A 24,255-nucleotide genomic window follows, 5' to 3' on the forward strand; every position below is an offset into this window, starting at 1 on the left:
ATGCAGGCCAGTAACAACCATAAGAGCATTATTGTCAGCTCTGCAGGTTAAACGTGGAAAAAAGCGCACTGATGTTACTCTTTGGGTGTCCTATGAACTCTTTCATGTGCCTGAATTTAAACAGCAGCACAACCCTGACAATGCACTATGATGCAGTTATTAATGAGTGGCTACAGTTGCCTAAATACGCTCCTTTAAGCGGATTTCTACTGATACATCAAACTTTATCTAATTCATAAACGCTTTCATTCAGTGTTTTTTTTTGATAATTAACACTTATATATATAGTTTTAGGCTAAAATGACTTGAATGCAATAAAAATGGGTTCTGATGTCAGCCCGGCTGAAGTGCAGTAAGCGCGTTGGAGGATGTGCGTAATGAAAAGCACACCGAGGAAGAGCGCCAAACATTCCTTTTATAGCTCCCTTTATTCCAGCCAAAATACAATAAGATTAGTTTATAATGAAGCTTTTCATCAGAAACTGTTCTTTTCAGGCAGCGCAGGTGTACAATTGGGGTGGTGGTGGAGGTGGTGGGGGGGAGCTTGAGGAGTCTCACGCCTAGGTGCGAGGAGATTATTCAAATAGGGCCCAAGGCGTAGAAGTAGGGATTGGAGGCTTGCCTAGCGCACAGAGCTATATCACAGCGTTAACAGGCAGCACGGAGCGTCATTTGAACTCCAGTCACTGGCAGACGCATTTCACGGCTGGCTCCATAAGACACACATGCGCCAGTCCTTGACGAAGGGACACACCGACGACCCACATACACTTAGTGGTCCCCAGTCACCTGCTATTAGAGAGACTTTTGGCTTTTCCTCTGCTGGGAGACGCTTTGTAAAAGTCCTCCATGATGCTTGGAGCAGTTAAAATGGAAGGACACGAACACACCGACTGGAGCACCTACTACGGAGAGCCCGAGGTGGGTACCTTAAATATATATTTTTTTCCGTCTAAAGCCGATCCCATTTTATACAACTCAATATTAGCCCTGAGATAATATTAACTTTGTGATCAAATATTGACTTGAGGCGCCTCCAAATCCTCCCCCATCTCCACGCAGCGCTCTATCCTAACAAAGTTGCTTGACATGTAGGGGGGTGAAACTTTTCACTCGGATTATAATTTCACCACTCTATACGTATCTTTATTAAATCAGATTATTTTTTGTCTTGTTTCCACTCAGCAAACATCGGAGCTGTTTGATTTTAGGGAGAGTGATTCAAATATTTGTGTTGCAGGCGCTATTTTGTGTGCGGGCACAGTCAAATTAGGTGTGTTCTCCTCGGCATTGCGCGTTTTTAGCGGATTGTTTCACTTAATTTAGCTGCTGTAATCGTGACATCAAATGCATTCTTTCACTTATGAAGCTGTGTTTTTTTTTAAATTTGCTAAATATTCGACGCATTTAGGTCCATATGAAGCTTTATGAGCCAGCGCGCATTCAAACGCGGTTATTTCCACCGCAGTTTGAATGCAGTGACTTTGATTTTTTAAGCTTAAAGAAAAGGTCTGTGTTCAGTTATTGCTGTAATGTTCGTGCCAGATGAAACTGATGACTGCCTCTTTCCCTCGCTGACAGTGTTACACCTCGGTTGGCAACATGAACACGGGCCTGGGAATGAACTCGATGAATACCTACATGAGCATGTCCGGCATGAACACCACTGCCAACATGACGGCCAACTCCATGAACATGTCATACGTCAACACGGGCATGAGCCCCTCCATGACCGGCATGTCACCGGGCACCGGAGCCATGAACGGCATGGGCGCAGGCATGACAGCCATGAGCGCAGCCCTGAGCCCCAGTATGAGTCCCATGACCGCGCAGCCCGCATCCATGAACGCCCTGACATCCTACACCAACATGAACGCCATGAGCCCTATATACGGACAGTCTAACATCAACAGGTCCAGAGACCCTAAGACCTACCGCAGGAGCTACACGCACGCTAAGCCCCCTTATTCCTACATTTCCCTCATCACCATGGCCATCCAGCAGTCCCCCAGCAAGATGCTGACACTGGCCGAGATCTACCAGTGGATAATGGACCTCTTCCCTTTTTACCGACAGAACCAGCAGCGCTGGCAGAACTCCATTCGCCACTCTCTGTCGTTCAATGACTGTTTCCTCAAAGTGCCCAGGTCACCGGATAAACCCGGGAAAGGCTCCTTTTGGACTCTCCACCCGGACTCCGGGAACATGTTTGAGAACGGCTGCTACCTGAGGAGGCAGAAGCGCTTCAAGTGCGACAAGAAGGTCATGAAGGATAGCGGCCGCAAAGCGGGGGACGGCGGCTCCTCCAACAGCAGCTCGGAGAGCTGCAACGGCAACGAGTCCCCGCACTCCAACTCGTCCTCCAGCGACCACAAACGGTCCCTGTCGGACATGAAGAGCCAGGCCCTGAGCCCGGAGCACGCCGCCCCCTCCCCCGTGTCGCAGGGGCAGCACCTCATGTCTCAGCATCACTCGGTCCTTGCGCACGAAGCGCACCTGAAGCCGGAGCACCACTACTCCTTCAACCACCCCTTCTCCATAAATAACCTCATGTCCTCGGAGCAGCAGCATCACAAAATGGACCTTAAGACTTACGAGCAGGTGATGCATTACTCCGGCTACGGCTCCCCCATGGCCGGGGCTCTTTCCATGGGCTCCATGGCGGGGAAACCCGGTCTGGATTCCTCATCCATACCTGACACAACTTACTACCAAGGCGTCTATTCCAGGCCAATCATGAACTCCTCATAAACTCGTTACCCTCCATCCGATGTGGACTTTCTTCCCCTTCAATTTGTACATTTGTAAAAAAAATTATAGAGTTTGTGTACAATATGTATTTCAGATATTTTTGACGTTTCCCACCGTTTTAGTTGTCGAGTTTGTTAGTAGCCTAATTATTTTGAGAGAGGATGTTGATAATGATAATAATTAAAAGTAATGATAATGTGACGAGATCTGTTCAGAAGTCGGCTTCAGGAATGGACCCCAAAGACAAACAACAACTTGCTGTAAAATAGCCTCCATCCGTATAACTGGATTCCTAAATGAATTTAAATGCCTCGCAGGATTTGTTCAATCATTTGTGTAATTCCTATTTATGGCTTGTATATGTGTATTCTTGTAGTGACAAGAACAGAATCTATATTAAAGTGTTATTGGTTTTGTTTTCTGAATATGACGGTGTTTGACCCTTATTATTATTATTCTTATTACAATTCTTCTTCTTCTTATTATTATTATGCAACAAAAGCAGCCTGTTTGAGGCAACAAGCGTCTCCACCATCACATTTTTAAGAGCAATTGTGTTTACTCAGGCTATCATAAATATAAATGAATGCAACAGAATGTAACGTAAGTGTAGGCAAAAATAATTCACATGAAAGAAAAACATTAATCTCAGTTAGTTCACAATAAACACACATTTAATGTTAAAAATTAAGATTTGTAAAGAGAAAAAAATCAGCTAAGGACAATATTTATTTTTCAGGGAGATCCAGTTCTATTTATTTATGACACACATAATAACATGAAGGATTGTTTATAGCACGAGTTGCGTAATAATTGTTGATCTTTTTTAATTCTAAGAATTATTCTCATCCTTATGCTTTTACAACAAGGCGCGTGTTTTCAGCAGGGATTAATAGCTCTGCTGGACAAAATTGCGCACAATGCTCTCAATTTGTCCGCCAGAAAATGCAAACAAAACAAACACACGCTTATTAATCCCAAACACAATTTGGGATATTTATGGGAGGGGGGAAGTTTATCCAACACATCAGCCACTTTGTAATAATTTGGGAGTGCGGTGATGAAGGAGAAGATAAGGCGCAGAAGCGTTTCAGGCAGAAAGCACACAATAAAAAACAAATTCTACTCCAAATATGCTGCAAATGAAAACGCGTTTTTTTTTTATTCAGAAATTTAGATCGTGCAATCAATCCAAAGAATCCCTCATATGCGCACATTGCACATTTCCCACGTCCCCGAAATTCAGCCGCTGCAAGGCTGCGCGTGCTTGGAAGAGTTGGTGAAATGATAATATCCACGTATTAAATCAGCCATTTAAATTCCCACACATACAGTGAGTCACATTATGATTCAAAGCTCTCTGTCACTCAAACAGTGACAGTGCCTGCCTGCCTGCCTGCCTGCCTGCCAGTCACCCAGGTTGACCATCCTACACACACACACACACACACACACACACACACACACACACACACACACACACACACACACACACACACACACACACACACACACACACGGCAAAGTTTAGATCAGTGAATAAGATTAAGTGTCATTGTCACATAAAACAGCCTCCTGTGGCGCAGGAGAATAGTTGCTGGAAAAGAGGGCTGATTTGGGAACAGAGCCGCCTGAATGTGATGCTCTAACTTCTCTCCCCTCAATCTGGGGGTCCATTGTCTACTCCCTATTTTTAAAGTAGTCGGACCCTCCCCTCTTGTTAGATAAGATAGGCTAGTTGTCGTCCAAATAAATCGCCCCCCTCGTCTTCCTCCTCCTGCCTTCCCTTCCCTTCCCTTCCCTTCCCTTCCCTTCCCTGCTGCTGAGCTCAAATCCAAGGCCAGGGAGTTTGGGGACATTTCTGCTCCCCTTCCAACCAAATGACACCCCTTCGCCTTCTGAACACGTAGGGCCTAAAGTGTGCGTTTATTCTCCAGACCCTCTTTACAGATCGTACTTTAAACAGCGTGATCTGCGAATAAACAAAGCCAGTAAACAATAGAGTGGAGGCTATGCCCACATATAGGAAGAGTACACACACAAACCAAATTGCACAAGTGTAAACTTTGAATAGGACGCCGCAGCTCTGTAAATTTACACAGACATTAAATTTCGTTCTATTCATTTTAGACATATAATGCTAAGCTGATTTTTTATAGCACACTGATCGATATCTCTGTAAAATAATCATTTTTTTAACTAGCGGGGCAGTGAAATCTTTGCTTTGTGCTAAAGTCAACAGTGACAGAGTTTGAGCTCAAATAAATGCCGTGATGTCTGGAGCCCTTTGCAGAAGGCAGAAGGCGAGCTTCTACAATGGGCTCCTGTGTGGCTTGCCAACAACAAGCAGCGGCTATTTTGCGCAGGTATGACGCTTTTATTTTCTGTAAGATATTTTTTGTAATTTATTTATTTGGATTTATTAGGAGGGAGAGGTAGTTTGATGGCCGTTCCCGGACACGCATGAGAGAGGTGGGGTCGGTGGTGTGCAGAGGCTCATATCCTAAATTCATGAGAAAGGAGACGTATTGAATTTCACGACAGGGTGGTGCAAAGCTGAGGGGATCTGCAGGTTGTGTGATGGAGGTTGCTTCAAGTTTCTGTGTCTTTGAGTTGCGCGATGGAGAGGGATCCCACCGCGCTGCAAAAAAACTGCAGAGGATTTAGTGTTGCATGGCACTGTTACAGCAATGCTTTTACAGGCTTTTTTTTTTTAAACCGCACCTTTAAAAATCGACAGAGGTTGAGATGATTTCGCTTGTTTTCAGTGCTGATGATTTCTTTAAACTCATCCAACAAGGCAGAAGCTCTTTAAAAATGGCTTTAATTCTAGAAAGTTTGTCATGATCTTATACGGGGACCAGGTGAAACTAGAGGAGCTCTTCACGCCTTAACATATATATGAGACTAAATGACTTGTTGGATATTTTTTGCAGTGTGCGGCTGATTGATATCATTGTTGCTGCACTGATGTCATGAAAGCGATCTATGCTACAGCACTGACTCTGCTGCTGCTTTTACGTTGTACAAATGGATTTATTTTCATATTTTAATCAGTAATTCTCAGATAAAAGCTACACAAAAGCTGGTCGTGAATGTGATGGCAAGCGTTTAATAAATGATGGAAATATAATTTTTATTCTTGTTCAGAAATGGAAGCATATTTTATGTATTAATAGGAATGCTCATTGCTAATTACCCTTAAATCTTAGTAATAATTCATCACTAAACACATCGCATAATAATAATAATAATAATAATAATGATAATAATAATAAAGAAATTTCTTATTTATTTTGCTATGATCCAAGAGGCCGCATTTGGATACCTTATTCTCCTAAATCTTAAGTAGATGGAGAGCCCTCCAAAATGTCCATTTGCCAATATTAAACAATTGCATCCGGACGCGGCTCTCCTCCGATCCTTTGAAGGCGGGATAACCCCAGTCAAGCCCTCTCTAGCGCGCACTGAGATGGGAATGGCCTTTTGGAGCTTTGCCGGTTCAAAGGTAACCAACCTCAATCTGTACTGGCGGACAAAAGTGCGCCGAGGCCACATCGCTGCACCTTCCCCATCTCCTAACTTCGTGCGGGCTTTCCATCAGGCAGGATGCCTCTGCAGCTCCTATGGCGGAGCACATCTGTTGTTATAGCAACTGAATAAAGGATTGGTCCAGCCTGTTGATCCTTTTTTACTAAGCTAACCTGATTTCTCCGCATTTCTTGCGCGCGCATTTGCATATTTCTTGATTAAGGCCTGAAAATCAGACCTCCTTTCTCAGGGCTGTCAGACGCATCTTTTGCAGGCAGTCTCATTAATAAAAAAGAACTGGAATATGGGAAAGCTCTGCTAAAACAGGGCATATTTAAAAAAATAAAAAAACTAAGTGCAGTGAAATTATCTGCTATTCATAGTTCAGCTTCTTAAAAAACGTGACTGTATTGTAACCGAACAATAAGCGATTTACTTCTCCTTTCCTGTCATGTCTTCAAATAGCATCTAATTGTACCAGACCTCCAAAGTGAGACATTTTCCCTACAGCGATGCATTTTAATGCCTAGGCGAGTTTGGGCCTCTATTTTCACTGAATGACTCAGTATCCTATAAGCCTTGCGCGCACCCACCCATGGGCGTCAACTAAGCAGGGTACTGCCATTCCTGCCAGCGGTTTTAAGCATGAAAGAGGGGAAACGACATATATATAAAAATGTTAGAAATATTATACAAAAATTCCTATCAGGGGAGAAGCAGCTGAAGCGGTCGGGTGAGCGTCTGCGCTGGATAGTTTGGTAATCAATCCTCCAGGCGGGCTCACTCTAAAAGCCCGGCGCGGCTCGCCAGGCCAGGCCACATATCTGTGTATTAATCGTGTGCAGAGTTATTTCATGGAGATGGTGTTATATAGGCTACAGCAGGGCGTCTGCCGCACCTATAGGCTCCGCGCTGCAGCCCGCGGACTAGAACACCCAAGTAGATCTGTCTCCATGGCGACGGCGGGACACCGGTCCAACAAGCTGTAATTCTGTCTCAGCCTTTTGCAGGGGAGGGACCGTCCACACTAGCCCGACTTAACTCCTCTTTCACCAGAAATACTCCTAATCCCATATCTTAGCAAGGCAAACTGCTGTCCCACAGTATATTAAAGGGACCACAAAGTCAAAACTCAAAGCCACCCATGGTTTCTCAGCGGGCGGCCCGTCCCGGTGCGTGACGCTCCGTCATCCCCGTCCGTCCATCTCCACCGTATGTGTCTCCAATTTTTATCCGCACTTATCCGCCGCCGATGAACACATTTGCTCAGTATTAGGCGATTAGATATTTATTTCCACTCGGAAAGGCGTGTTAAAATCAATACGGCAAATTGTCAAATGTCAAAATGACAAGGAAACAGTTTAGGGAATGGATGGAAATGTTTGAGCTTAAATTGTTTGGTGACCTAATGTTAAAAAAATAAATGATTAATTTGTCCTAGCTGTACAGTATTGCTGCTGTAATAATCCCGCTGCGTTATTGTCTATTATTGGTTTATTAGGAATTTAGGATGAGTGCACAACCAGACTGAAAATAAAGTTAACAGGTTTATGTCAGATTAGAACATCAAAAATGTAATTTGTCCAGTGATTTATAATTTGTAACAAAAGGCACTCTGAAGCCTGTGGGCATATTGTTGATTAAAGTACATTTTGCTTATGAAGGTTAGATTATGTTTGCTTACATGTGTGTAGTCATGTTAATGATTTTTTTTTTAAGTATTTATAGAGAAAATATGAATTAAAAATCCAGCATAAAGTCAACTAAAATTACACATTGAACAAATATGTCAGAGCATAAAACAGTGGAAATCTAACTTTGACAATAGTTTTATTCTGAATTTGGGCTGGAAGGCAGGCCTCTAAAGCACAGCCTGGCTTTAGCTATTTTGCTTAAATCTCCCTGAGTGATAATTTATTTTCAATAATGAAATTGAAACAGTTGAGACACAGCCTCATGACTAAAAAAAATTAAACCTGGCCCCAGGCAGGTTTTGAAGCTTCAAATGAGCTGTTTGACTGTAATGGCCTCTGCATCAGCTGAAAAGAGGTGCTGTGAGGATGACGAACAGCCATATAAAAACACTTTATTACCACACAGTTAATATCTAAATTGCTGATTAATATTGGTTGAGCAATGAGGACATTTTACACAATCTTCAAGAAAGTGTAGAAACAACCTTCAAGGAGATTTTATGGAGAAGTTCTGCTCCTCACGAGTATAATCAGGGATTTACAGATGCGAGCCGAAGGCATACATACTCTTCAGTTCTTTGTTTCTCCACCTTACTGGGATTCTTTCTGCTTTTCTGCTCGGGCCTTTCTTTTTAAAGCAAGACGTACATCTTTAATGGTTACGGTACACTTCTCATCATTATTGATGATGACGCTTTAATCTTAAAATGCTGCAGACTTTCACGGTCAGCCTCACTGAGGCTGTTATTTTGTGAATCTCGCTGTATGAAGGTCAGTTTGGGGTTCTGTTAAGATGGAAAGAGGAGGTGTGTGTCTGTGTGTGTTTCAGTGAGAGAAAGAGGGGGAGATGGCAGGATGGACAGGGCGAGAATGCGGCCGCTGACTGTGATGTGTCCGCACTCCTCTGACACGAATATGTGACATTCCAGTGAAGGACTCCTTCATGTCCTGAGAGAGAGAGAGGGGGAGAGAGAGAGGTCCACCAACAATGCCCATTGAGTGCTGTGAGGCAGCAGCTGGTGGGATGTGCAGTGACCTAAAGGCGATGTATTCAGGCCAGGACGGGGCGCCTCTCACTACCCTGCTTTTATATGCCTGGAAGTGGATGGATGGTCAGTGTTTATCCTGGTAAAGTATTGCAACACAGGTCTGCCACCATGCAAATGGGAGAGAAGTCAGTCTCGGCCTTATCAGACCAATCAAGGACTCCAAAAACAGACACTCGAGGGTGATGGAGATAATGTAAATGTCTGATGGGAGAATGTGATGCAGATAAAATGAAGATGACAGACAGAAGCCTTTGTTTATGGGGAGTGCTGAAGTGAGGCTCAGTCGCACACTGGAGGAGGGGATTAGCTTCTTATGGAGAAACATAAAGCATTAAAAAAAAAAAAAGAAAAAAAAATCCATGCGAGATAATAGAAGTGTGATCAACCAGGCAGAAAGATACTATATTGGATGGAGATTATAGATGCTCAAAATATGAAGTTCGGTATTGCTTGAGACGAGTGCTGGAAACACGACTGCTGCACGCACTCATGCTTCTTAGCTCTTTGGTAATTCCACAGGCATTTCCCTGTGGGTCTCATGCCTGTCTTTTAGATCAAACCTTGTTGGCAAAGCAACCATAAAACGATATGTCAGTCAGCTGTGGTAAAGGGATGCCGGCTTGGCTGTGATTGATCTGCCAAGGTTTCTTTATTCCCCTCGAGACTCGATACCTCCAGGTTTTAGATTCAGCGGTTGCCAGCGCTGATGGATATCTGGGGCTTCTGCTTTGGAATAGTACCACATTATAGCCCCCTTTTTTGACCCATTTCCACCCAGTGTGACACATTGAGCAGCACATGGCCATAACATGGAAGCCAACGCGCTGCAATATCTCCTCACTTCCCCCTCAGCTCCAGTTCCAGGAAGTGAAGGCAGAGCTCTGCCAGCCAATCACAGCGAAGGACACCCAACTCATTAAAAGTTAATGAAACCTATAAACGTGGTGCGCCAGCGATTCATTTAAACCCCCAATCCAATCTCCTCTCCCAGCAAAGGCAAACAAGCCCGTGTGCCCCCAGTGCCGTCCTCGGAATAACAAACTACGGAATATTTTGTCCTGCATATGTTCTCCTATGCAGACATGTGCACTGTGATAGGCTCTTACAATGGGACTTGTCCAATTTAGAAAATGCCACGATGGTGTTCTGCAGGGATGAATTCTGTAATCTGCGTCCGAGCTGAATTTAATGCCCTTACTTTACACCACACAGCTTGTCGGCGATAGATATGCCATTTCAACATTCATGAGAATCACTGACATTCAAATAATGTGCTTATTTTAATACCGTATGAGTGGGAGCCAAATCTGTGCGAAAAACCTGTATTTACTTCTTCACGGTCATGCAAGTGTCAAGAACTATTCTTGATCTGCGCAGATAGACGAGACCAAATGTGAGGGTAGGCCCTGTTCCCCTCCAGATAAACCCATCTCTCTGCCTCCCGCATGGTCCGTCTATGTCAGGACACTCTCACCTAATACCACCGCGGCTCTCAATTTGATAACAACCCATCAACAGCAATAAAGCGCCACCTTACAAGTGTCCAAATCTAAAGTGCGGAACAATATCCCCCCTTGTCTTTAAGACCTCCATTTCAACACGGCCCCAGTGCCCCATAGTGCTTCCCTTGGGGGATTCAAATTAAATTCCCTCCATGTATAGCGCCACTCTCAGCCCGCTAATGAATTCCCATACCCTGACTTGAATCAAATTAATCCCCAATTTAATCCCATATAAATGGCTGTGTTATTTATAATGGAGAGGCGGATGCTCGGCTGAAGGATTGAGGAAAGCTGGGAGGTGTCTACAGGGCTGTTGAGCAGATTATGGTGAAGGATGAGGCCTGTATGCTTTCCCCACTGCAGAGTAGTCCCCTGATACACACTATTTAACCCTCGCCTGCTTGATGCTGACAGAAACATCGCAGTGTTTGTCACTTAATATCCTCTCAGATTAAGGAGTCAACTGGCAGATTTATTGGTCAGAGCTGAGATACCCTTATTTTGAAGTGCCCAGCAGAAAGATAATGTTGGGTGAAAGGGGCATCACAATGAATCATGATAGCCTCGGTTACAGTTAGATTAGCTGTGGGTTCAGACTTGTTACAACCAAACCCTGTTTGAGCTCATGGCGCCAGAGACAGTTGCATTTATGTATTAATGCAAATTTCATATGGACTTCCCTTCATATGCAAAGCTTTCAAGTGAAAAGTAGTTTTTTTGGGAACAAACATTATTTAGACTGGAGGACCACCCCCTTCATTTGTTGCTGTCGGTGATGGGTGAGTGACAGGCGGTTTGTTAAAGGGCTTATTCATACAAATAGCACAGCATCACGCGGCATGGTGAAATATTGCTAATGCTTTTTAGATGCAAATATAATGGTCCACTACACCGTCAGATGCATTTGTGTGAAGAAAAGCAAAGTCCAGATGGCGGCTCCAGGTTCAGTTATTGATGTGTGGCTCTGAAGACTGCAACTGTTGGACCGCCCGGCCCGTTCCGGTGTTGGTTTTGGCCCATTCATGTAGGAGCCAACAGAGAAAGAAAACATAACATCCAGATATGCCAACATAATGATGTTGCAGCAAAATTTCTCATTCAATAATAATAATAATAAAAAAATCTCCGCATAGGATAAATGGGATATTCGGGATTGGATCAGAAAGTGTGTTAGGAGCCAGAAAGTTATCAACTGTATCAATGGTGTAAATTTTAATATTAACAGTGAAGATATTAATGCATCCACTGCGTGGAATTTTTCAAAGTTCGTTTTAAAACTGGCTGTAGCTGCTATATGGGGTTAGGTTGTGTATATGGCTTGCAGGCATATACGGGTTTTGCAGATCCCAATGTATGATATACTGTGTATTAAGTAAGCAGGAGCATGGGATGGATATGAGGATGACAGACGGTTCTGAAGTCAGTTTGGCAGTTCAGAGGACAGTTTGGAGCCTTTAAAGCTCGGGCCACCAAATGTCTGAACAGCTATGGTTTATTGAGGCATCTGTACGCTTACTCATTTTATTGCCAAGCTTGGCTCGCGTACCCACTGTCATGGAGAGAGAGGAAAAAAAAGCACACACACAAAAGTTTGCTGTTTGCCTTCATTCCACCAAATCCTTGACAGCCGTGCTATAGCCCAATCACTATTCACACCATTGTGCTGTCACAACAACTAAACACATCATTTGTGTTGCAGAAACTCATCCTGTATGTATCAAATACCAAATGTTTGGCGACTGAGGAGGCGATGGCGGGGCGGGGGGCGGCTGGGGCTGCATAATTTGCTAGGAAACATTTTACTGAACATTTGGTGATAAAAACGCCGGCGTCGGCCCCGAGGCTTAAAGCAATTAATTCAGGATCCTGACATAAACTCTCCAATCCTTTGACAGCTTGGAGCTGAAATAAAAATGCTAGTTCTCCTGGGAACAGCAGGAGATAGCTGGCTCTTTTCTGGACTGTTTGCTCACTGGCCCTGAGAGCAATCTTCCCCAGTCAGAATGAAATGCAAGGACACAAACAATGTACCGGCGAGAGAATGGGAGATGGGGAATGAACAGTTTGGACTATTTGCTCAGCAGAAGGGCAGCCACAATGGCCGGCCCATGGCTTTCCCATGCATCAAGCCTCTTAGTCTTAGGCCTCCCTTTGTTGCCTGGTTTCTTCTTCCCCGGCCAGATAAGAGCCCAGCTGCCCTATACTTTTAATTCCCATTGTACGCCATACTGTATGGTCATTTATCTGTCCACATTCTGCCTGCCATGGCCGTGTTGTCTAATTGAACGAGCTATCGCGTGTGTATCTCTGTTCACCTTAGCATGTGTACTCGTTTAGGGGTTGAATTGCTCTCACTTTGCCATAAAAGGCAGGGTGGCGGCCGGGGAGGGGGGGGATAACGGCTGACCCCTCTTCTCTTCTTAGAGGAGGCAGCACAAGTCAAGCACAGAGTGCGATAACGATACCCAAGTGGTTTTTGCGTAAGACTGAATTTTCATTTTAGAGCAGTTTAGGTCATTTTTTATTAACAGAAAAGAAAAAAATTACAGAGTTAGATTTGGGACGCAAGATAAATCTAATTGAGGAGTCTCCTTTCAAAACCGACAAAGATGTACTTTTCCAGCCAAAGGCAGAAAGCTTCCGAGGGCCCTTGAGGGAGAAATGAGATGCGGTCATTATATGACCTAATGGCAACTCCAGCCAGAAGAGAGGGCAAACAGAGCAAGTGTAGAGGCTCTGGCTGAGAGAAGGATCCATATTGTGCTCTTTTGTTTTGGTTTGTTGGTTTGTGTTTGCATTTACATTGACCAGTTCTCTGCTCAATGTGTATTCACACTCAATACATGTAATGTTGTCTGCGTGGCAGGAAATGAAAGTAGCGTGCTTCCCTGTTGGAAGTCTGCCGGGAAGAAAATAACAATAGCAAATGTATCTGAAATAAACAAGCAAACAAATAAAAAAAAGAAGAGAAGCGGGATGCCACAGGACCATCAATACACATAAGATGAAGGAGCATATTCATGCATGTGAGCAGACACTTGCCTGAACACAAACACAGACACACACGCACACACACGCCCATCCCCCTCTGTAAAGGTTGTGGTGTCAGGGACCCCCTGGGTGGTCAGACTGAGGATGATTTCTACACAATATGATGTTGTGAAGGAAAACCTTTGAGAAAACTGTTTCACTGGCTGCGTTTTCGCACTGTCGCATTCATATAAGCACTGACGTAAACGCGACACGCAGTTTCGCTTTGAAGTCGTGATGCATTTGAAGAGAGGGACATCGTGGGTTACTCTTTCAAACTTACACTCAGACACACTGCAGGAAAACTGCCACCGGAGTGAAAACGCAACCCATGATGATTCCACAATGGTTTATTCTAATGGCTAAGCTCTTAATCTATCAGATCAGATTTCAAAGTGCTCGTAGCTGTGCCAAGACAGGTCCCAGGAAGGAAAACCCTTTTGTTTGGGGCAGAAAATTCTAAATTTAAGACCAGACTTTATTCACAAGGGCCCTAATCACAAAAAAAGGTATGACCTGTTACGGAAGCAATACCTCAAAGAGCAACATCTTTAAGAAACAGTAAGTGCTTGTTTTCACATCCACCTTTGGTGCACCACCAGCGCTTTGCCAGCATGTCAGACCTCAGGTATGGCAAGATAAATAGCTGTCTTATTTGTGCCTGTGAGAGCCAAGCTCCTTGTGGGGTGGTGCTCTCAGCTTCACGCTCCACCAACGCTGAAATAAAGCTCTGTTCGAGGCATTTCAACACCGCTTAAGGTTGTCCGTGGCCGTGTAATTTATGAGTTGAGAGGACTTCGTTTTTAAGTTCACTATGACCTACAATCTTCCAGCATTCATGGGTGGAGAAAAGAGCCGCGTGAGTCATAGGAAACTTACAACACCCCACCAATTACCTTAAACAATGGCGGTCTGAGCGATACCTGTGGCGTTCTGGTGTGTGGTTCAGTCGCTAAATGTGATGCGATGTGAAAGGCGATTGGATGAGAAGGCACTTTAACAGGTTAGGTGTTTTGTCACCTGTAGGCCAGTGTAAAGCTGGCAGGGGGTGGTAAGAGGTGCTCACCTCATGCTGCAGAGCGCTCAGTGGGTGGTCACATGGACAGACAGACAGACAGACAGACAGACAGACAGACAGACAGACAGACAGACAGACAGACAGACAGACATGCTGACTTGTGCTTGCTGGCACTGGTTGCCTCTTTGGCAACCTGCTGCAGAAGAAAAGATAGCCTCCTCAGAGGCTGACTGGTCAGGTTTTTGACATTTGTATTTGAAATATAGAGTAAAAGATATAAACGGCATGTTTCTATTTTCTAAAGCTGAGATACTTCAGACAAATGCACTGTGAGGGATATATACATTTAAAAAAAAAAGCCTTTTTCTGAAGTGGAAAGTAACAATAATCCATTATTGTTTTTGAGATATCATCTCTAACGCTCTCTCAGTTTTTGATGAAAACATTAAAGTCTTCCTTTATATGTTAAAAATCAAACACGATCCTTGATGAGCATTCATGATCAGAGATCACGCTCGGCACGTAATATGTGACATATTATGTCAAAGCACAAACTGTGTTTCTGAAGCAATGTGGAAATGTGATTGATCGTCACGCTGTTTCAAACTGTTAAACCTTTATATGCACATATCCTGTGTTTGCCCTTTGTTGCAATGAGTGGGTATATGACTGAATAATTGTGTTTTATTGCTTTATTTATAGCCATCACACAAAGGGAAATTAAACCACACATTATCGGGTTCATTTCCAAATGTTACTGCATCATGAAATTTACAATCAAAGCAATTACATGTTTATATTGTGACCACAAAAATGAAAAACTCTGGCTGGCTGTCGACACTCGTCTGGAAAGAGATAAAGTAAATATTTTTATAGGTTAAAAAGAAAACTGTAGGTACATATTCTTAATTAGTATTTAATTGTGTTTGCTGATAAAACACAATATTTCCTGGAAAACGCATATTGCTGAGATGATGTCAACACAGTTAATTACCAGTTGTTCTATAAATTTGAAGATAAAAATTAATATAAATGATCAGCGTTAAATTTCACAGGTAAAATATGCAAACAGGTGACACAAATAATGAATTATCATATAAAATACATACATACATATTTTTTATTTAATTCTCATTGTATATTTGAAATAGTGATTTTGTAATTTATTAACAGCATGTTAAACACAAAAAGAAACCCAACAAAAAGCCAATATTAACAAAAATAATTAAACATTAAAATGTGCTCTTTATAGTGTATAATTTATGATTTACAATTACATTAATTTTACGGGTAATATAAAAAGGAGATATTTTTATGAGCTGAATCTTAGTTTTTTTGCTGCATGAATATTATATTAAATAAAAACATTACATAGGAACATTTTGACATCCATGTTTCACGTTAGTTTTGTTGAACACCTTCAGGGTCCAGCAGCCAGACATGGCTGTACCATTCACATATACCTCTCTGCCAATGTGTGAATGTCAACACCCTGTAAACACCTTTGACACACATGCTTGAATGCGACGGGCAAGTTAACTAAACATTCCTGGGTGTTCCCCATAAAGGTCCAGCACTCATGCAGCAGACTGCACTGACCCGTCTCCCACGCTCTCACGGAGCATCCTGGTAGGATTTTCCCCTTCATATAATTACATTTTTAAATCTATCTTTTTTTGCGATCTTTTAACAAGGATGTAAAATAGGAATTGAAATAATTCACCAGTCCGTATTGTGGCAGTTTTCATCATAAAATGCTATGGAACAACGCTCCATAAGGATTTGGGAATTTGGGAGTATAATTCCAGCCCCGTGCTTATCGCCACACCCAGACTATTTGAGTGTTTTGAGATGCGGGCTCCCTGAGGACGGATCGAAGGCGTCCTAGTAGAACTGCACATCAAATAAATAGGAGGATGGGATTTATATGGAGGCTGTGTCTCTGTCAAATAGGGCTCTGCTGACTGAAGTGATCCCCACGGCCTGAGTGGAAGAGAGGAGGGAGAGGAAGCCTCAGAGGGGAAGAGGGATAGCTGTGGCAGAGCTACACTGATGCGCGCGCAAACACACACACACTCACTCACTCAAACGCTCACACAATGTCCCTCTCAGTCCTGGGTTGTGACCGGCCCATGGCATTGGCCAGGTATGTCAACTATGTTTGCCAAGCCATCCATCACCCATGCACCTTCCCTCCTGAAACAGGAACTTTTGTTTGAAGCATACACTTGTTAAGCCCATCCTTTGACTCTGCTCGACCTAATTTATTTCCTTATAGCTGAGACAGAGGATTTATTAGCACCTACGTATTGTTCTTTATATTCCTCTTATTGTAGGCTGCACAGTGCAAACGTGTTGGTAGAAACATGGGCGTGTTGTCATGAAGAGAGATTGCGAGCTACAGTTTGGGGACACCAATGGCCCTTATCATCGGTGACCAGGGTTAGCAAATAAACACACTGCAGTGAAGTCAAGCTGCAAGTAAGGAGAGAAAAGATTTACAGCTGTATGACGCTCACACATGATGAAAGGTTTTTATTCTCTGGTTGAGTCCCTGCATCGTGCTACAGCAGAATAAAAACACATCTCTTTCTCCGTTTATGAAAATGTTGAAGATTGCTCTGCTAACCTCGCTAGTTATTTTTGTGGTCATGTCATCTTGTGTGGAAAACAATGTCATTATTCACATGCAGCTTATTCATAAAAGAATAAGGAAGTGTAAACCGAATGTGAGTAACTACTGTGGTACATTTGATGCCGGACTGCTTGAGAGAGAAAGAGGTTTCTACAGATTTCAGGAAGTATGATGTTAACACAAACACCAACCTGACTCATTTTGCTATTGTCGGCCAGCTTGAGAACATATTATCTGAGTGAGACTCCTGACATGAGAACCGACCACAGACGTCTCAAAAGAAACCTATGTGTGGGCTGGTATGTTTGCTAAAGCACCTAAGTTGGAGCCTTACTTCATTCTCCGAAACACAACCTTCATTTATCTTTTGACTTCTACTCCGAGCCGGAGAGCAGATATCACTAAAAGTGCCACGTTAATGATTGACTCTCAGCGCACCAAGCATCCTGCGTTGAGTGGCCACTTTGCCTGCTGCATTTGCAGTCGTAAATGTTTGTGATCCCACTATCCTCTCCAACTCCCCATACAGTATTATTAGCAATGGGGGGGTTAGGGTGGGGTCATGACTAACTTTCAATAAAGAACCATTGGCATGCTGAGGTAAATGGGAGATAAGAGTTTGTCTCTGACCCTTTTAGTGCTTTATAAGAATGTGGCTGTGTAAACCTAATCTCCCCTCAAGATAAATTTGGGCCTGCTTTGTGAAGGCAAGTTCATGCAGGGTTGTTTTTTTTTTTTTTTTTAGTTCTAAAGCCCACTTTGACAAGCGTGAAATGAGCCCTGGACTTTTCATTGACAGTTCAAGATGGAGAGCAAACTGAGATTAGGGCATGTTAATTAATTGTGGGGTTGGTAAAGTGGCCTCCCATCTCATGAAAGACTTGTTCTGTTTATTGCCATCCTGCCAATCAGCGACAAGAGGAGAATTCCCAATCTGTTGTCTTTATTCTAACTTTGTTGTTTGCTAGTATAGGAGTTCCAGCATAATAAAGAAAATGTATTGAACTTTTACGCCCCACCTGAATGTATTGATGCTACTTTGAAACTCACTTCTGCCAGTGAATCGCAGTAATTACAATTACTGTATCATAAAAAAACACCTAATAAATGACACATAATGTTATGTAAGATTGACCTGTGTGTTCTCCCTGTCCTCTGCAGATGCACATGGCTTTCATTTGGAGGATGCTTTTCCATTGCGGCTTACGTCTACTTTCATCACCCTGCATCAAGCGACCTGAAAGCACTTCCCTGTCGATGTACTTGGCTATATCTACGTCTGACCTGTCTGCCATATGTAATATCAAAGCCTCTGTCAGCGTGGAGCTGAATGGGAACAAAAGAGAGGCCTCCATTAATGATTAACTGTTCTAAAAGCCCCGGCTTTTGTATTCCCATGGTGCCCAGGCTATCTGGCCACCATGTGACATGCTCACAGCATTTTTCGAGCAGATTGGGGGAAAGCTAGTGAGCAAACACAGGTGCTTTGGAGCAGCGTTGCCGACGCTGTCAGGGACAACCACAAACAAGAGCAGCTATGCCTGGCTAAATGAATCCCCACCCCTCCCTCCACCATCACCACCTCCACCACCCCCTCTCTGTCGCTTGCTAACTTGTTTGCTAGCTCCCTATAGCTTTCTCCCCGCAAAGCCTTCCTTCTGGAGAGTCCCCACGTCCCCCCCACGAGTCCAATGTCCGCTACAGCCGTGCTCCACAACTTCTCACACCCTCCCAAAGAAACAAACAAATAAAAGTGAGGACGGCCGACCACTTCTTTGAGGTGATGGCATTTGCTGTGGTCATGACTAGTGGGAGAGCAAACAAATTAATGGTGTTCGAGTTTTCACTTTCAAAATGTCTTTTAGTTCAAGTGGGGCAATTCCACTGACCCTGGTGTCAAACGCTGTATAAGGGTCCACACTCTTGCACTTGAAATGCTGAGAGGAGGCCGTAAGAAATTAAACAGGGCTGCAGAATCGGCCTGCGTGGAGCTGGTGTGTTGCGGCACGTGACAAATCATGAATAAATTGTGTGCCTAATAAACACTCGTGGTTTATTTTGGCCGTGTGTGTATTTTGACCAGAAACTTTACCAAGAGGTGTCTGGATCACTTAACCTTTTCATTCAGGCTGACTGATTGTTCAGAGTGACTGTGGGGTGCTGTGTCGCTCAACTTTGATAAGACAATCAGATGATAGGATGGCGTTATCTTAACATGGCTTTCCGGCTGGGGGACAAATGAACAGCGTGTGATAACGGGAACAAAAGCCTGGCTCTTATTGGATGGTTCCTCCAAAGAAAGGGAAAATTATCAGCATGGAAAATTCACAATAGGCACAGTTTTCATTTTCAATTTTCTACTTAGCCCAGGTCACAGGAACAGCTTTTTTCTAATCGCTCAAATATTTATATTGTCTCTTGTTCGCATTTTGGTTTCACAGTCTGCAATTACCTGCGCCTATAAAGCAGTGATTATCACTGGAAAAATGATAAAAAAAAGGCTTTAAAGCAAACAATTGAAATCAGCAGGACAGGAAATGAAGCTGTAAAAGTGAGAGAGACAGATGCAGAAAAAGAGAGGCTGACAGGTAGTGAGTAAAAACATACTGTAGACATATTTATGGAGAAAAAGAAGGCCAGGAAAATGGCATGAGAGAGAAATGGAAAGACGGAGATAGAAGAAGGTCAAAAGTTGTTTCTTCAGAGACCCGCTACTGATCAGTAAAACTTCTGTCTGGGTTTTCTGACTTTTGCAGCCCAATTCTCACAGTCAGAGAGGGGAGTGTATACTCAGGGACTCACTCAGGGATTTGTTTGCTCTATTGCCAAAAAAATGATTGGAAAAAATATTGGTGGCCTGGAAGGAAATGTTAGAAGTTTCTTTGAACTAAAAAAAACCCTTAAAACTGTGTAGAAATTGCATGAATAAAATATATCTTTGAAAGAGTGTGTGGTGTGTTATTTGAAAAGTCATTTTCTCTGAGAAGATTTTGATTTCGACCGTTTTTCCAATGTATGGCCCTCAGGTTTGAGGAAATGGGCATATTCTAAAGTTGAATTTAACCTGCTTAAAGCGTTCTTTCAGGGACAGGCTTTAGGCGGGAAGAGATGTGCTCGGAGAAGCTCATCTCATCCCCTGTTCTGCGGCTGGTTCTCTGCGGGGATTTAGCCTCCGCTGGTCGTGAGCTGAGTCTGATCAGAGGAGTTACAAATCCTCACTTTTAGGGGTCTTACTGTAATTCACAGGCCTGTTGGCCGCCGTAAAGCGTGGGGGCCCAACATCTCGAGAGGGATTTGAGACAACATCTTTGTTGCCTCCTCATTGTGCCGCGGTGAAAGTCGTCCAGCCCCATTGTCTGACCAAACTCCGCTCAGACCTCGGCTCAATCAAAGAAAAGTTTTCCAGTAATGAGGTAAGACATGAAAGCTCACTGAACACAGCGACATGTTGAAAGGGCCCTTTTGATCTTGCCAGGCACAATGGTAAAATTTGAAAAGAGCAAAGTGTGCTTTAAGCGGCAATGCACTGCATTAACCTTGTCTTTTGACAGGCCCACACCTAGAAAAAGTAATATTCTGCTCAATGGAAAATGTAGCTTTATGAGTAATGGCCTCCTTCAGGGGAGGGACCTTTGTGCTAATTCTACCTGCTTCCTTTAGAAATTGGCTGATCAAGAAACAAATAGAGCTGGCCTGCGTTCACAGATTCAGCCACACTACTCTTTCAGGTATTGTCTTACATTTTCATTCTGAAGGTATTCCTGCAAGGGTATTAGCAGTGATTTAATCAATGTGACGACCTACAAAGTAGAATGGCAAGGAGTCAAATCTTTTAAGTTCACCCCATCAGGTGTTTCAAATGCATGGATTCGAGAGGGCAGTGCCGAAAAGTTGTCCTTCTTGTTTCATGAAGAGTGATAAAACCCCAGCTATGTCGGTCACAGGTCAGTGCAGGGACGACTCTGTCCCCAGACTCTGCTAACTAAGTGGGCCGGCACTATCTCTGCCCATCAGCCAGCCAGTCCGTCGACTCCTCTGAGAATGCTAATAAATAACAGGCCTACCTGACTCCTGTTCTGAGAGGCTGGTTCATTGCGGAGAGCTCGCATCTACTGACTTCTGTGGGTTGATTAAATGATACACCAAAGGTTTTTTTTAATTTAAATTGGAGGTTTTTAAAACTGGCTCGCAGGGATTTTCAACAAAAGTCCATTTGGCAGAGTGCAGCTAAAGGCAGCACCCTCATAAAATACACGATCAGGTGAAAGAAATCCAAGAGCAGGTGTTACAAAAAAAATCTGTATATATATAGTCAGAAGCCTTCAACCTTCACCCCCCCGACCCCCCCCACAAACAAACACACACTCCCTCTGACGCCTGCTGGCTTGGCCTGCTAGCGTGTATTCATTTTCCACACGCAGCTATAAGACAAAGGTGGTCCGCTCAGGTAATGGAGCGACTCAGAACACAATCTGCTCAGGTGGAAGACCTCTGTGCTGCCATCTTCACGCCTGAACTGCAGTCAATGACAGACATACAGCCTGACGCCTCTCTCAGAGCATAAAACCCACGTCAAGCAAACTGCCAGAAGCTTCATGCTGCTGTTCTAATAACCCTCCATTCACTGAACTGTCTCTCTGCCTCTTTTATGAATACAGCCCGTGTCCCTCGTGTTCAATTACCTGAGTCAATATGGATGTATTGAACCCCAACATATGAGTCAAATCATAAAGTGTATATACAAGAGCAGGGATGTTATGACCATCTCAGAGGGGCAGTGAAAATTACACTGGTGAATTGCAGCCCAGGAAGTAAACAAAGTGGTAATATATGAGGGTAATAACACACAAATGTGGTTCCAGCGTGGAGAGCATCTGTGCGGTGTTTTTGCTTTTCACCATTTTAACAAGAAGCTGCGTTGATGTACTTCAGATCATGGCATCTTTAAACAGAAGATCTAAATTATGCGATAAAATAAAAGTCTGTGCGCCACAATAACGCCTGTGTGAATGGGTTCATATGAGACCATGTGTGCATTGCGTGTATGAGACAGCTGCTGCTTTTTGGCTCACACACACACGCAAGCGCGCGCACACACACACATACAGCGCACACAGACACACTCAGGTAGCAGCTGGGCAGGCTCACCTGTCATATTAATAAAACCAGACAATCCCTTCCATCAGCAGCACAGCAGCGGCAGCAGCAGCAGAGGCTAAAGCAGACAGAGAGACGGAACAAAAGAGCGGCGAGGCGCGAGGGAGAAAATGAGCAGGACGAGACGAGGAGTTGATTAACACTTTCTGTGAAGGCCATAGCCAAAATATGTTCCAATGATGCCAACTTTAGAATACCTGCTGTAACCCTGAGTAATGCATTATCATGTCAAATAATGAGAATCCAAATTTCCCTTAATTTAGAGACAGAAAGTATCACAAAACAATTTCCTTTCATTGTAATTTAAGAAAGCATACGCATTGTGAGGAACAGTTAAGATAATAGTTAAATGACTATTCTAAATAATACCAAGTATTATGTATGTATAATGTCTTAAGACTGGAGGAAACATCCCAATATTACGTTTGTGTTTGTTGTAGTATATCATACAGACAAACCTCATACAGAGTGCACATGCAGTATGGGAAGTATATTTGTTTTTAGCATTAAAACAAAATTAAAATATATTGATTGGTTTATTTAAATGTGCCGCACAGCCTGTTCAGGCTTATAAGACACCAGGCAGCAACAACCAAGATGGTAACATGACCAATCATAATATTAAGTTCAAACAAAGATTTCATTTGAAGACCAACACAATATTTCACCTTCGAACAACAAAAACAAATCAGGATTCTTGAACCGAATATTTCAGACGGTGAACAGAAAATTGAAATTCATCTTTGAACACACCCAGATCACAGAAAAGCAGCAGTTTCCCAGTTTCTCAGTAAATTCAATATTATATATGTTTCTCTTTAATAATGTTTCATTTGCATGTCCTGACTGTGACGTCAACATATTCTAAACATCCTAACAAAGTGCAAATTGCACGTTTATTTTCAGGAGTCACTGTGCAATGGGACAAGAGGACTGGCTGTGGCAGAGCGATGACAATGCTGATAAGATAAGAAAGCTCTTTTGAGACTTTCTGATTGTGTGTGTTCTGCGCGTGTGTCTCCTCTGCGCCTCGGTGTGTTTCTGTGCCTGTCTTCGTGAGCGTGTGTCGATTGTGAGGGTGCATGTTGCTGCTTGCTCGTGTGCGTTCTCTTGGCATCAGAAAAGGCCTTGGACGGAGTGAAGAGAAGGCCCAGGGGAGAAGGAAAAAGAGAGAGAGAAAGAGGGAGAGAGGTGGTGGAACAATGAGGGGTGGTGGAAAATGACAAGCCTGGTAAAGGAGGGCTTCCTGAAAGCATCTAACAGAGGAGGATGTGCCGTACAGACGAGACTGTCCTCCTCCTCTTCCATTAACCCCTGGAGTGCCTGGCTGCTCAGGTAGAGCTGATTCATTGAAGGCACTGACAGCTGCTCCATGGGTGGGATCCTGTGTGTTTACTTTTACCTGTAGACTCAGAGGACTCGTCCTAAAGCCAATGAAAGCTCTAATGTGTCATAACTGACAGCAAAATGAAAACACTGTCATGGATCATCTGACAACCTGGTGTGATTGAGGCTGATGAATCTAAATCTGTTGCTGTCAGCACAAATAAAAAACACACTGAGTGATTTTTTTTCCCTTCCTCATTGGCATAAATTAAATTATTGGAGCGGCCATGCTGCATTTTGGCTCAAATGTTGGCACACTGGCTGCCTCGGGATCAGCGGAGTGCGATTAGGCTGATTACCTACATGGGTGAATTGACAAAACGTGTCCGAGGGAAGAAGCAGGAAATGCTACATAAAGAATCTTTTGAGACAGACTGACAGGACCCAGTGAGTGAGCACCAGTTTATGGATGAAGGCACAAAAAAGCAAGTTCCCAGTGTTCATTGGAGGCCAGTGAATCCAAAATGAACTCTTTTTATGAGGCTGACTTTGCCTCCGTGAT

At 43.4% G+C, this 24,255-nt stretch overlaps 1 protein-coding gene across 1 annotated transcript; it reads left to right on the plus strand.

The window, feature by feature from the left end:
* The first annotated feature begins 687 nt into the window (after window positions 1-687).
* On the plus strand, window positions 688-3,066 carry foxa2 (forkhead box A2). Its single transcript, XM_070979417.1, has 2 exons — window positions 688-921; window positions 1,582-3,066. The coding sequence occupies exons 1-2, from the start codon at window positions 850-852 to the stop codon at window positions 2,749-2,751; spliced, it is 1,242 nt and encodes a 413-aa protein (XP_070835518.1). The 5' UTR covers window positions 688-849; the 3' UTR covers window positions 2,752-3,066.
* Window positions 3,067-24,255: the final 21,189 nt, after the last annotated feature.

The sequence above is a fragment of the Chaetodon trifascialis genome, chromosome 14, assembly GCF_039877785.1.
Source record: "Chaetodon trifascialis isolate fChaTrf1 chromosome 14, fChaTrf1.hap1, whole genome shotgun sequence".
NCBI lineage: Eukaryota > Metazoa > Chordata > Actinopteri > Chaetodontiformes > Chaetodontidae > Chaetodon > Chaetodon trifascialis.

Coding starts and splice junctions, on each gene's coding strand:
- foxa2 (XM_070979417.1), top strand. CDS start 850: ATGATGCTTGGAGCAGTTAAAATGGAAGGACACGAACACACCGACTGG. Junction 922..1,581: donor CCTACTACGGAGAGCCCGAG/GTGGGTACCTTA, acceptor CCTCGCTGACAG/TGTTACACCTCGGTTGGCAA.